At 33.1% G+C, this 13,105-nt stretch overlaps 1 protein-coding gene and 1 long non-coding RNA gene across 3 annotated transcripts; one reads left to right on the top strand and one right to left on the bottom strand.

Moving 5' to 3' along the window:
- Window positions 1-4,039: 4,039 nt before the first annotated feature.
- LOC144561843 (squamosa promoter-binding-like protein 14) lies at window positions 4,040-7,289 on the top strand. Of its 2 annotated transcripts, none has more exons than XM_078310942.1 (3): window positions 4,040-4,962; window positions 6,123-6,256; window positions 6,647-7,289. In XM_078310942.1, exons 1-3 carry the CDS (start codon window positions 4,607-4,609, stop codon window positions 7,084-7,086), a joined length of 930 nt encoding a protein of 309 aa, XP_078167068.1. In that variant the 5' UTR covers window positions 4,040-4,606; the 3' UTR covers window positions 7,087-7,289. The 2 variants fall into 2 exon arrangements, with proteins under 2 accessions (XP_078167068.1, XP_078167069.1); XM_078310943.1 differs by lacking the exon at window positions 4,040-4,962 and adding an exon at window positions 5,267-5,458.
- A 2,098-nt stretch (window positions 7,290-9,387) lies between these two features.
- On the bottom strand, window positions 9,388-12,165 carry LOC144562287 (uncharacterized). The gene is made up of 4 exons (XR_013514039.1): window positions 11,888-12,165; window positions 11,633-11,734; window positions 10,494-11,151; window positions 9,388-9,878 (listed from the first exon to the last, which is right to left on the bottom strand). It is a non-coding gene; the product is annotated as an uncharacterized LOC144562287 (long non-coding RNA).
- Between the last annotated feature and the right edge of the window lie 940 nt (window positions 12,166-13,105).

The raw sequence follows: 13,105 nt of genomic DNA, 5'->3' as shown, positions 1-13,105 counted from the left end.
TAATTAATAATTAAAGCCCAAACTAATCAAAGCTTATTGGGCGAGGGTTAAATGGTCATTTCACCCCTAACCGACCTTGCCAAGGGCATTTCGGTCATTTTCCAAACTGCCACAATAGGCTATAAATAGAGGGTGAGGGGTAGAGAGAAAATTTGCTAATTCACTTGTATCGTATCAGATCGATTCGATATTCTATTTTATCTTTTTCTCGGTTTTTCTCCCAAATAGTGTTTCGGGTTAGAAAAAAAAGTTATACGTAATTCACGTATAATATTTTGGGTTGTTGAATAGTGTTTTCTTGAATTTCGTGATATTTATGTTTTTGCTTATTAGTGAATCAGAATAACCGTAGATTTGTGAATAGTGTTATTATGCCTTTACGGTGAACAGTGTTTTTGCGAATACCGTGGTTTATGATATTTCTGGTAAGAGAAATAAACTGATCTCCGGTTAGTCCTGGTGGATAACTGATAGAGGCATCAGACGTCTGGTGCTTTGAGGCGAGTTGGTCTTCATTTCAATTGTAATTTGGAAACAAGGTATAAATGTTATATTAATTTATTTAATCATTAAATAGATTTAATTTTTAGAAATCAATAAAGGAGTAGATCTTAAAGCATTAAAATGGTTCTTGCAATGAAAGACTGGAAAGTGACACTTTCGATGGTCTTTCCGGTACACCCCTTTTAATTCACGGCTTGAGTTAGAAATAAAATTTTTGTTTTACGATCTTTCTGCAACTTAAGTTTAATGGCATTGGGTAGCCTCAAAAACCCAACACATATATAATTATATATATAATTTTATTTTTAAAAATTATCTTATACGATAACGGATAAGATAATGAAAGAAATCATTACCTGTATTCGATAAGATAAATTTTTTTTTATCTTTATCCGTGTTTTCGAATATGAAACGGATCGAGTAAACGGATAAAAGCGTGCCATTGACAACCCAAAATTAGACATCTTATTTTTTTTAATATTTCATCAAATATTACAGAGAAATTGGAAGGCTGTGGAGCCATCCAACGAGAGCATGCATATTAGGTGAATTAATAAATTCAATATTTCCTAATGATCACCAAGTAACGACGGAAATTTTTATTAATACCCTAAAAAAAGTTTCTACAAATCTACCCCGCATTTGTTTTTTGTTTTTTTAAATACTCCAACCGCCCCTATATATTAATAAAATAATATATATGTTTTTGGATTTCTTTGTAATAAAAATAAGGTGAAATTTCATATATTCCCCTCAAAAACTTCAATATTACGTATTTCCCCCTCAAAAAATTATAATAACATATTTACCCTTCAAAACATTAGAAACTCACATATTTACCCAAAATCAATAAACTAGTCAAATTTAATACTTAAAATTAAATAAACAATATTAATTAATGAAAAATGACTAATATGCCCTCCATCCCTTCTTTCTCTCCTCTCTTCTGCTTCTCCAAAACCTGGCGCTAAAAACTCACTCTAAAATTCTCCTCTCTCACCATAAATTTATCTTCCTATCTCACATAAATTTCTTCTTCAAAGAAAACTTAATGCCTCGCCCCTCTCGCATATGGCATCATCACCCCAATATCCACTTATTCCGAGCCTCCATGATATAATATCAGACTTGAATGGCCAATCTTTACTTGCTCCGCACAGTTACGTGGACTTGGTTGCAAGTAATCGCTCGAGACCTAGATGGGAGAATATGCCTAATTCACCTATTATCGAGTAAGTACTAATTTAGGTTTTCAACGATTTCTCTGATAAGTGCCTTGCCCTTCTCTGATATCAACATTTTTTTTGTTATTTGAGTAATTTCATCTATTTCTCTTATATCCATTGAAACATAGTAGGTATTTTTGTGATTTATTGTTTTAATGTATATCATAATAGAGGCCTCTGACATACATTTGATTTAAGGTCGTATTCAAAATGCAAGCAATTCTATGGGAATATATTGGGCAAATACCATTTTATAACTCCAATCTTGTACTAGAACCAGTATAACATAATTTCTTCATAACTAAAAATAAAAACTGAGGAAAAAAAATAGGAATTTGTGTCGCACATAAGGTGTTTGTGAAAAAGCCCAATAGAAATTGTAATAAAAAGGGGCTAGCATTACATAGGAAAACTAAATCCATACACTTGCAAATCATCAAGATTCTGGTTTTTATTGACGTAGATACCAGTATATACATGTTTATTGTCTTTTTTAAAATTAATTGTTGGTTCATGTTTATTGATACAAATCATTGAACTTGTAGAACTATACTTCTTTTGTAAAAACTAACAATATATATTTTTTAAATTAGGGGACGAGAAAAGAATTCACAAGCACGTCAGAGTAAGAAGTCAAAGCCGTGTGATGTCATGAGTTAATAATGTTTGATTGTCTAATAGTTGTGATGTCTACTAATTTTTGGTTGTGATTATGATTGCCCATACTTGCATTTTATATGTTTTAAACTATGGATTGAAATGGTTTGATTAATTATTTTTCACAAAGCATACAAAAAAATATGCATCAGGTGGTTTGTTGTTTTCCGAGCAAGTATCCTCGCAGAATCTCACGTTTCTCATTATTTGAGTAACTAATTTTAATATTATTTTTTGGATTATTGAGAGGGGAGTTATCTAAGTATTAATTAAGGAGATTTGGCGCCAGGTTTTTGTGGGAGAGATTTGTTTTGGCGCCAGGTTTTGGAGAAGTAGAGAGAGAGGAGAGAAAGAAGGGAGGGAGGACATATTAGTCATTTTTCATTAATTAATATGATTTATTTAATTTTAAGTATTAAATTTAACTAGTTTAGTGATTTTGGGTAAATATGTGAGTTTCTAATGTTTTGAAGGATAAATATGTTATTACAGTTTTTTGAGGGGGAAATACGTAATATTGAAGTTTTTGAGGGGGATATATGAAATTCCCCCTAAAAATAAATTTAAAGATATCGACGAATAAAATTCTAAGATTTTCGGTGAAAAATTATGACAAAAAAAATATATGTTATTAGACTTCTTTGTAGTAAAAATAAATTTAGGGATATCGGCGGATAAACTTCTAGGGTCTTTGGTAAAAAATAACCATAAAATAAAATAATATATTTCTATTTAAACTTCTTTATAATAAAAATTAATTTAAGACTATCGGTGATTAAATTTCTATAGTCTTAGTTGAAAAATTACAACAAAATAAAATAAAATAAAATAATATCTCAAAAATTTGAATTTGCATCCTCTGAGATATTTCAAAAGTTTGAGGAAAAAAAATTAATAGGGCCACACTATGATAATGCGGCACTATTTACGGGTCCGCATTATCACGCGGTCCTCATTAAAATGGGGCTGTATTTCGATTTTTTTTAAATATAATTTATTTTAATTATTTTAACGGAACAATCATGCTTTGTGCGAAATTTAGAAAAATAGCCTCCACCGATACCTAGGATGGTGGAGTAAGAAACCCATTTTCTCTACCGATCCTAGGGATTGGTGGAGCCATTTTTGCACCTCACCACAACATTGCCACAGAATGCCACAAAAGATCCCATATTTAGCTGCACCGATCCTAGGGATCGGTGGAGCCTTGATTTACAAAATTCCGCCCGACATGTTCATCTCTCCCTTACAAAATTTACAAAAATTTTGGGGCTACAACGATCATAGAGATCGGTGGAGACATTTTTTGAGGCTCCACCGATCCACATAACCGATGGAGGTATCTGGTGTGACCAACTGTGCAAAATGCTATGGCAGGATGAAAAAATAGCTCCACCAATCTCTAGAATTAGTGGAGGCTATTTTTCTAAATGTTATACAAAGCGTACTTGTTATATTGAAAGTTTTAAAAGTAATTCTATTTATAAAAAAATCTCCTGTGTTTCTATAGTGCTACTGTGATAAGTTTTGAAATTTCTCTTTAAATTTGATTATATTTTTTTTTAAAAGAAAAAAGAAATCTGAAGTTGGCTTTTAGACCACACCAACCTCTCTTTCATGTCTCTCTCTCTCATGCCATTTCCATTTATTGACCAGTTGGAATCCTGTCAGTAGGTCTGATAAAATAGTTACAGTGAGAGAAGGAGAAAAGAATGACTTGGCAAAAAATTATGGGCCTGTTTCTACTACACAGTACTGTAGTACAGTGTCTCTCTCTCAGTTCCCAGTCTTTTGGGCTCTTACATCCCACGCTTTTGATTCTTACTTCTCTTCATCTCTTGGATTTTAGTGCTTCTCTCTCACCTCCTCTCCAATTCTCTCTCATTCCTTTCCTCCTTTTCACAATTCCAATCCCGAGCTCTGTTTCTTGATTTCTAATTCTCAATCGTCAATTCCAACTAACTGTTCTGGTTTTCTCGCTAATTATACAAAAGCCATTTTGTTTGATTTAATTTCTTCTCCTTTTAAATATTCTCCTTTTTTTTAGTAAGTAGTCAATCGACCACTTTTTCAGTTAACTGAAACAAGAAGAACATATTCCCTTTATCTACTTCTCATACCACTCTTTTCTCTTCCCTCCTTCCCTTTATAGCAGCTCTGTCTCCTCTTATTTGGTTTGCCTCTTTCTAGCCAGAAAAATAGAGCAGAGCTAATCTAAAATGGAATGGGAAACCGGTACCAAAATGGCCTCTAATTGGGACTACGCTACAGATTTAATGCCTCAGAGCAGTTCTTCTAAACTAGAACTCACGCTAGGAGCCATTTCTGATATCCGATCAAACCAGATAAACCCCATTGTGGGTCTCACGAACCAATCTCCACACCTGACACAACCGCCGGCTCTGTCGAGGAGGTCAAGGGACAGAGAGGTCTTTTGTTTGGTGGAGGGTTGCAAGGCGGATTTGTCAAAGTGCAGGGACTATCATAGAAAACATAAGGTCTGTGAGGCGCATTCAAAAACCCCTGTTGTGATGGTAGGAGGGAAGGAACAGAGGTTCTGTCAGCAGTGCAGCAGGTAATTTCTTAATTTCTTGGGTTAATTTGCATAAATATCTCTTGTTCTGATCTGTTATTTGGTTAAGAGGTGCAATACAATGGGTCTATTTTTGGCAAACTCAGGATATTTCTGAAAAAAAAAAAACAATTGTTTATTTTCTTCATGTTTTCCTAGCATGTGTTTTGTTTTGTTTTATTCCTCAATTTTGTTAGTGTGGGGTTAATTATACGCTTTTGAAGCATTGTGGTAGAAAACATCTGGCAAAGTTTGGGTCTATTTTATCTTAAAAAAAAGAGTTGGTGCTATGAGTGTGCGTGTGTGTGTGTGTGTGGATGGTGATGGTCTTCATCTCTGTTTTCCAACTTGGTAATTATTGTTATCTCTTTTGGAATAAAGTTTCACTGGAGCCCAACCTTACTAGGAATGATTTCCTTGAACTACATGTTGCTTTTATAGTTGTATTATATCAATACTTAATTGTACTTTCTTTGTCATGTGGTGTCCGCTTTTTTAGGTAAAAGTTAAATCGGCGGGGTTTTTTTTGCAATTTTTTTTTATCAGAAATTAAGTTATCCTTTTTGCTTCCTTTTCTGCTGATTGGTACTTATCCTCTGTAGTGATTTCGGTTTTGTAAAAAAAATTGCCCGAAACCTTTTGAAGGAATATATCCATATTTTGTGGTAATAATTTGATTGGAATATTTTTCTTTGGTTTCATCTTGTCAGAAGTTATTGGTCCCCTGTGCTTTTCTTAAGTTCCCAATTTTCCCATACTAATGATTTAAATCTCCTTATTTAAATACAGGATAAAACCACAATTTGACTGTCGATTAGACAACAATCCATCTACATATATAACCATTATTTTGAATAGATTTATCATGTAACTGTTTCAGCTCTTTGGGAATTAGTGCATTTGATATTTCTCACATCTTTGTTACCATTGTTGTTAGTAACATTATTTTTGTTGATACCTTGATATTATAATTATGAATTATCATTGAATGAAGAGAAAGTTCCCAGTTGCCTTAGATGATGCCCCTTAAGAACTGTTCAGTACTCTTTATTGCTACTAATTATTAGGCTTAATATGCTTTCCCTTTTGATAATAAGCCAATTGCCTCTATCAATTGAAAATAGCAAAATTAATAACTTTTTATTACAAATGGTTTAAAATAGGTTTCATTTGCTAGTTGAGTTTGATGAGGTGAAGAGAAGCTGCCGGAAGCGCCTTGCTGGCCACAACCGCCGCCGAAGAAAGCCACCTCAGCCAGACCCTCTTTCTCCTGGGGGCATTTTTGTAAATCACCATGGTAAATCATGATACTGAGTTAGTGACAATCACTCTAGACTCTAGTCTTTTTTTCTCTCTCTCTCTTTTGTTGCCAATTAATTTTTGATGACTACATTATCAGTTAAAGTATAGAATTGGATCCAGTACAGAAGTACTGTACCAGTAAAATACATACAGTACTAGTACTGATATCACCAGTATTCGACCATACCATCCTGGAACCGAACCATCAATTTATCAAAACCATGTCAAACAGTGTTTCTGCAGTACCATAAGGGAACATAATAGTCTGGTACAAATCATCTACGTCAGACCAGTACTAGAGAGAAGGAATAGAAATGTCAGTGTATAGAGCTTGATTAGAAATGTCATATTTTCAATTATTTCACCTACATATTTATCTTCGCAGGGGCAAGAATGTCATCGTATCCGCAAATGTATACCTCTCCTAACATTACACAAGAGTCCACCAAATGGAACTCCATGCAAAATGGCCATAATTCAACAATTCGAAACAGCTTATTCAGTCAAGCCAGTGTGAATCTCGGAGCACTACAAGTGATGCATGATAACCTCCATACCGGGTCAACCTGGCAAGGAGCACCTGAATCCACTTGTGCTCTCTCTCTTCTGTCATCTACTACCTCTGTTGCTATGTCTATGGGTCAGCAGCTCAGCCCGCAGTTGAACTTGCACGAAAACGAGTTTCGTGCAGGTCTGAATCCAATGCATTCCTCAGAGAATGTATCTCTTGTTGGGTTTCGGTACTGTAACGGGTTGTGTCCATATCCTGTTGGGGAAGGTTCTGAGAATGGCTCTGCGCATAGCCTTCCCTTTTCATGGCAGTGATAGTGGTAGTTTTCTTTAATTTGAAATTAGGAATACCAAATTAAAAGGTCCTTTATTAACCGTCTCTCTTGTCTGGTACATGCCATTTTCATGTTTCACATGATGGCTTTGTTATTTACCAAAGAGGGTCTTCTAGTTTAATTTTATTTGAGGCGTTGTTGTAACAAACTAAGTTTTAGATTAAATATTTCATCTCTCTTTTTGCTTTATGAGTAAGTTCTATTGAATAGTTTTTCATCAAGTGTTTTAATTCCATGCTTTTTATGGCATTTTTGGAACCATTATCAAGTCACCAATTTGATAATTTCTGTTTTAAATCAATCACCTTAGGTTAAATTTGTCCTATCAATTGTGAAGACTTGATTAGTCTATCTAGTCTATGTTTGAATGAACAAGTTTTGAGTTCTCTACGCAAAAGTTGTCTAAAGACTAGCAAAGCACAAGTCAAAATAGGGTTGTACTTTTGAATTGAATGCAATGCAGTTAGTTTGACAAAAAAAAAAAAAAAAATCTATTGAGAAAAAAGGTAAAACATTTGTTAATTAGCAAGTAGAAATTCGTGTTACTTCAAAACAAGAAAGAAAAATGTAAGTAATATTTATACTATAGTAATCTTAATCTATCCTTGTATAAGCTGTCTGTTTTGAAGTTCAATTATCCTCCTACTAACAAATGTATGTAACCAACATCACTTGCGAGCTACTGATGAAACACCTTCATGTTAAAAGACCATTATGCCCTTTGTAGCAGCATCTGCACCTCGGCCAGCATGATCTCTCAGTCATATCTGCCATTGCTGCAACCTCTTTGCAGCTCTGAATTTCATGAATTCTTGTAATGGCCTTTATGCGTATTTATTTGGGGCAGGAGGATCATAATCGATTCTGTTCATACCGTTGTATATGGATATCCCTTTTAATTAACAATACAAACTTCTAAATTTATAGGTGACATTTCATTCATTTTTCTTATTTTTTCTTATGAGGATCAAAGTCCTTCAACTCACTTCCAATGTAGGTCCTGGATTTCAAACACGTGATTTTCTACATAGAGAACAATACATATATCACTAGACTAGACGTGATTATTTACATTTCATTTTTGTAAATGTTACTTGAGCAAGATTCAAATACCTCATGTTTTTCATGCCTCACTCGATTCGAACCGCTCAACATGATTTCCATATTAAAATGTGCTTGGAAATCAAATTATATATATATTTTTCAAAATTGGATACCATTTTTTAAGGAGTAAGGCTACGGTGCTATGGATTGTATAGAGGGTTATGGTGCTACGACTCAATATTCAAGTTTTCAAAATCCTAACGGTCGATCCAAACCGTTCATCTTGTTCTCCATATTAATATTTGTTTAGAGACCAATTTTTTCATTTTTTTTCATTTTTTATTATTTTTTTAGACAGGTAGAAAATCAAATATCTAAATGGTGCATAATTTTTTAGATCAAGTGATTTTTTACCTATCTAAAAAAATAATAAATTTTTTTCAAAAAATGTAAAATTTGGTCTCCAAACAGATTAATATGGAGAATTAGATGAATGGTTCAGATTGATTGTTAAGATTTTGAAAACTCGAATATTGAGCTATAGCACTACAGCCCTCTATACAACCCATAGCACTGTAGCCTTATTCTTTTTGAAGATATGTACAAAATTAATCATTGTTTTTTAAATTATGGACTATCCAAAAATAGTAAAAATTTTTTTAAATTTTTTCAAGGTTCTAAATAGCAATTATTGCGTCATTGCGGAAAAACTACATAAAACAGCCATAGCTAGCTATTTAGAACTCTATTAAAAGAAAAACGGTTAATGAATACGTGAGGCATTTGAAACTGACATTTTTATTTTTACCCATTTTTAAAAATATTTTATTAAAAATAACCAGAGTTTAGCCAAAATTTTAAAAATGCCCAACCCGTAGAAAAAATTCACGGTCCAAAATTTTAATTCGGAACCGTGAATTTTTTCCATGGTTTTTAAAAAAAAAAATACCTATTTACTATAATATAATATAGTAAATACATATATGTATATGTATATACTAGTATCATGCCCGTGCGTTGCAACGGGACTGTAATTTCATTTATCCTTTTACATAATCATGTTTGATGCATATATTTGTATATTTAAGAGAGGGTTTGAAGTTAATCCCAAATATAATAGATGCATCCAAGGCATAGAACAAAGTGGTGACAGTAGTGGGTTTTCACTGGTACTAAAGTTATCTAATATCGTACCGGTCTATTGGTTTCCAGTAACGTAGTAACAATATGAGAGCACCGCAATTAATGCTAAAAATTCTTGAGCCATGCAAATTGTTGAAAAATAACCCATTTATATGTCACTTTAAAACAAAAATAACCTAGAAATTACAAGTAAATTAAAATCAAATTATGTACAATTTTCTATCCCTAACACTGATCAGAACACTCTAGTTGGAGTTGAATTGATTTCAATTCAATGGTATTCAATAGAAATGATTGTCAATTGAATTTTGTTAATCGGAATGAAAATAAAAAAGAATTGGTACCATTTCTATTTTTTTATTGGAAAATCTATATAATAGGAAGGAAATAATTTTACTCAAATGAAATTGACACCTTTTCCTTTTTCTTGCTTGAGTGTTTTTACTTAAGAGTAGACCTGGTGATTCACAGTAGATGATACTGTAACTGGTACACTATCTTCTTACTTGGCCGATCGGCCATCTAAGCATCTCCCAGTACTAGTAAAGGCTGAGAATTTTGGCTCCTCTCTGACATCTTCTTTTGCTGAGATTATAAAATAAATTAGACAGAGAATTATAACAGGAGACATCCAAATTGAGTTGCATGTCAATACCGATGAATTGTTAAAACTTAAAATAAGAAAATTAACCAAAATTAAGAAAGTCAAGATGTAAATTTTTGTTAAGAACATATTCATTACAGTTCGGACTTAGAGATTAAGGCTGATTGATAAAGGGTAAAAATTTTCAAAATCTAATATTATGCCTTCACCATTACACCTATATACCCCTAATTCTTTGTTCCAAATATCACAGATGCTGAGTGTCAGTTGGAAAGCGGAAACAAATGTTGAGTACATATTTGAGTAAAACATTATACATAATTTACAATAATCTTATAATGATTTATTTCCCCTCGCATAATCAGTAGGAGACTTTTTGAATCTTTGATCGTTGCTATTTCAATAAATAAACACAGTAGATGCTTAAACATCAAGATGAGGCACATCTATTAAAAACACATGCACATAAAAATAATTAATAAAAAAAGAATACTGAAAACTTCCACAGAACCATACCGGCACACCATACTGACAAACCATACTGAAAATATATGTATATGCTCAAAAATTAAAAGCACCACTTTGACACACAGTACCTGCAGGGCCAATAGGATCAGCAGACTTGGTATGCACTTTACACAAGAAGCTCCTCAGTGTCTTCTCCAACCTACAATAATGTACCACATGGACATTATATTGTGAGAAACTTTTAAAATATGAACCTTCAAAGCACACAAATAAAAATATATATATATTTGAGTACTGGAGGAAAACTAAAAGGATTTTCAAGAATTATAATGACACTTGTGCCCTTTAACTTATTTTTGAGAAAAAAAATGAATAAAAAGATTATAACATTCATTTCGAGCCAGTGCTTAGAGACTTCAGTGTTCGCTTTTCAGTTTTCACTACCTTCTTGAATACCAGCGCCTACTGGTACATGGTTAATTTGCAATTTGGCCCTTCACTTTCTTCATAATTTGTCTTGTTATAAATTGTGCTGAATTTTGCAATGCAGTGCTTGGAGTATTGAGTTCTCATTACCAATTTCTATAGAAGTGACCTTCCAATATCCATTATCAAACTATGTTATGAAATTAGAAGAGCATTTAATCAAGCATACAACAGATCTGTAACAGTATACTAAAAAAATGAATTAAAGAAGAAATTATAAGAGCCTTTAATCAAGCAAGCATAAACCTTAGCATTTGGAGGGGCCTTGCAACAGCCATAGCACAGTCAGTGAAAAGGTCCCTAAAGGTAGATTATAATTGTTCAAATTGAACACATATAATAAAATTAGAAAGGTTAAACTAATATTCACATGTGGCCAAATCCATCTTGAAATAATATTACTTCTGGTATTGGTTCAATTATTTAATATTTCACAAAAGGTCCCTATTCAGAGACTGTTTTCTAAAATAATTTTATTTTCTGTCACAGTTCAGTCCTTGAATACTGCCAGACACGAAATTTCTAAAAATAAAATTATATGTTTAATGAAATTCTAAAAATAAAAATTCTATGTTTATTCCTGTGTGACTGATTTCTATGTTTAATGAAATTATAGAAATAAAAATTCTGTGCCTTTTCTCATGAAAAAAGAATTTTACACAAGTTTGCTTGGTAAACAATAATTTTATAGACTTGTGGTACCCATTTTACAGATTATGCTCTTAAAGCTCTTGAAGGCAATATGGTACTTGATAAGAATAGTTATATAAGAAGCATGTACCTGATCAGGCATGTTTCTAAGAAAAGAAATGAGTTCGCTAGGATGGTCTTCACTATCCCCACCAGCTCTCACTTTATCAGGGGACGCATCAAGTACCCAGACCTTCATTCAAATTTGAGCATATAATAAGAGGGCTAAATTTCTTTTTATTTTAAAATTATCTCAGATAGCTAGATAAGGAAAGCAAGTTGAATACTGGCAAATGCTCAAGGAATAAAATTTGAAATTTTTAATTAAGCTTGGTGAGATGCTTACCCGAACAGGTCGAGCAAGAGGTTTTGTAGCCTTTTCAGCCATGCTTAATGCCACTAATCGACAAATGATAATGCGAGTTAGTCCAAGGAAGTTAGGTCACTGGCTCGTTAGTAACGGATTTGAACTCGCTCGACAGAGTGCGGCAGGGAGAGGAGGGGCAGGCTGTTGGCACAGGGGCTTCTTCAGACACTTGTGCTATGATGGGTCGAGTGATAGAGCGAGAGAGAGAGAGAGAGCTGGGCGCGGGCTGAGGCGAGAGAGTGAGAGAGAGGTGGCTGAGGCGATTATTTTTTTCCCTCTGAGAGGAAGGTATCGGGGAGTAGGTTTTTTTCTTTCCAATCCTTTGGGAAGAAGGGATCGCTGGGAGAGGCGCCTCCAGTGAATAGCGCTCCAGCGAAAAAATTTGCACATCTGAGATTTAATATGCACGATTTTTAATTCAAATCCAACAGTTCAGAGTGAAAATGCGTGTGGTAATACGTGTGTCTATATATGTGGTGGGTCCAATTTAAACTAAATATAGACTTCTACACATATAAGAGATGTATTTAATCAAAGAAAGACATATTATTTGACTAAAGAGTTCAGATTCAATCTGAATTTAGATCAATTAATCTCAACTGTTGGAGTTTCTGGACAGCCAATTCAATTTAAGATACATAATATAGAGGAGAGATATGATAATTTCTTATTCATCTACGAAGAGGGTTCAAATGTACTATGATTCTGTGTTCCAATATGCTTTACATTTTTTTTATCTTTGTTTTCCGTTTTCAAAATCCGAACAATCGATCCAAACCACTCAACATGATCTTTATAATAAAATATTCTTGGAGACCAAATTTTTTATTTTTTTGAATTTTTTTTACTATTTTTTAACATAGGTACAATATCACTTTTTCGGATGGCTTATATTTATAGATCACAAGTTGTAAATGAAAAACCATCTAAATTAATTCTAATATAAATGAGAAAATGAATTCTAATAATAAATGACAACATGAATAGAGGTGATTAAGAGTTGCACAATGAAAGAACATCCACATTTATTCATAACAGTAGACAATTAAGTTTTTAAGTACAAGAGAATTAAATTTTCATTTTAAAAAAAATATATATATATACAACAAATCTAAATTATATCTCCAACTGGATGCGCCTTGAGAATGCTAAAATATCAAACAAATGTTTCCACTGCTCCCTGACATTCATCGTCAT

This window comes from Carex rostrata, chromosome 11 (genome assembly GCF_964058835.1).
Source record: "Carex rostrata chromosome 11, lpCarRost1.2, whole genome shotgun sequence".
NCBI classification, from domain to species: domain Eukaryota; kingdom Viridiplantae; phylum Streptophyta; class Magnoliopsida; order Poales; family Cyperaceae; genus Carex; species Carex rostrata.
Note: the sequence above shows the minus strand (reverse complement) of the source record. Positions and strands in the feature narration are given on the sequence as shown.

What these genes read in the sequence shown, in the direction of transcription:
- LOC144561843 (XM_078310942.1), top strand. Translation starts at nt 4,607, where the DNA reads ATGGAATGGGAAACCGGTACCAAAATGGCCTCTAATTGGGACTACGCT. An exon ending in TTCTGTCAGCAGTGCAGCAG is followed by an intron (nt 4,963 to 6,122) that starts GTAATTTCTTAA and finishes GGTTTAAAATAG; the next exon opens with GTTTCATTTGCTAGTTGAGT. An exon ending in CATTTTTGTAAATCACCATG is followed by an intron (nt 6,257 to 6,646) that starts GTAAATCATGAT and finishes TTATCTTCGCAG; the next exon opens with GGGCAAGAATGTCATCGTAT.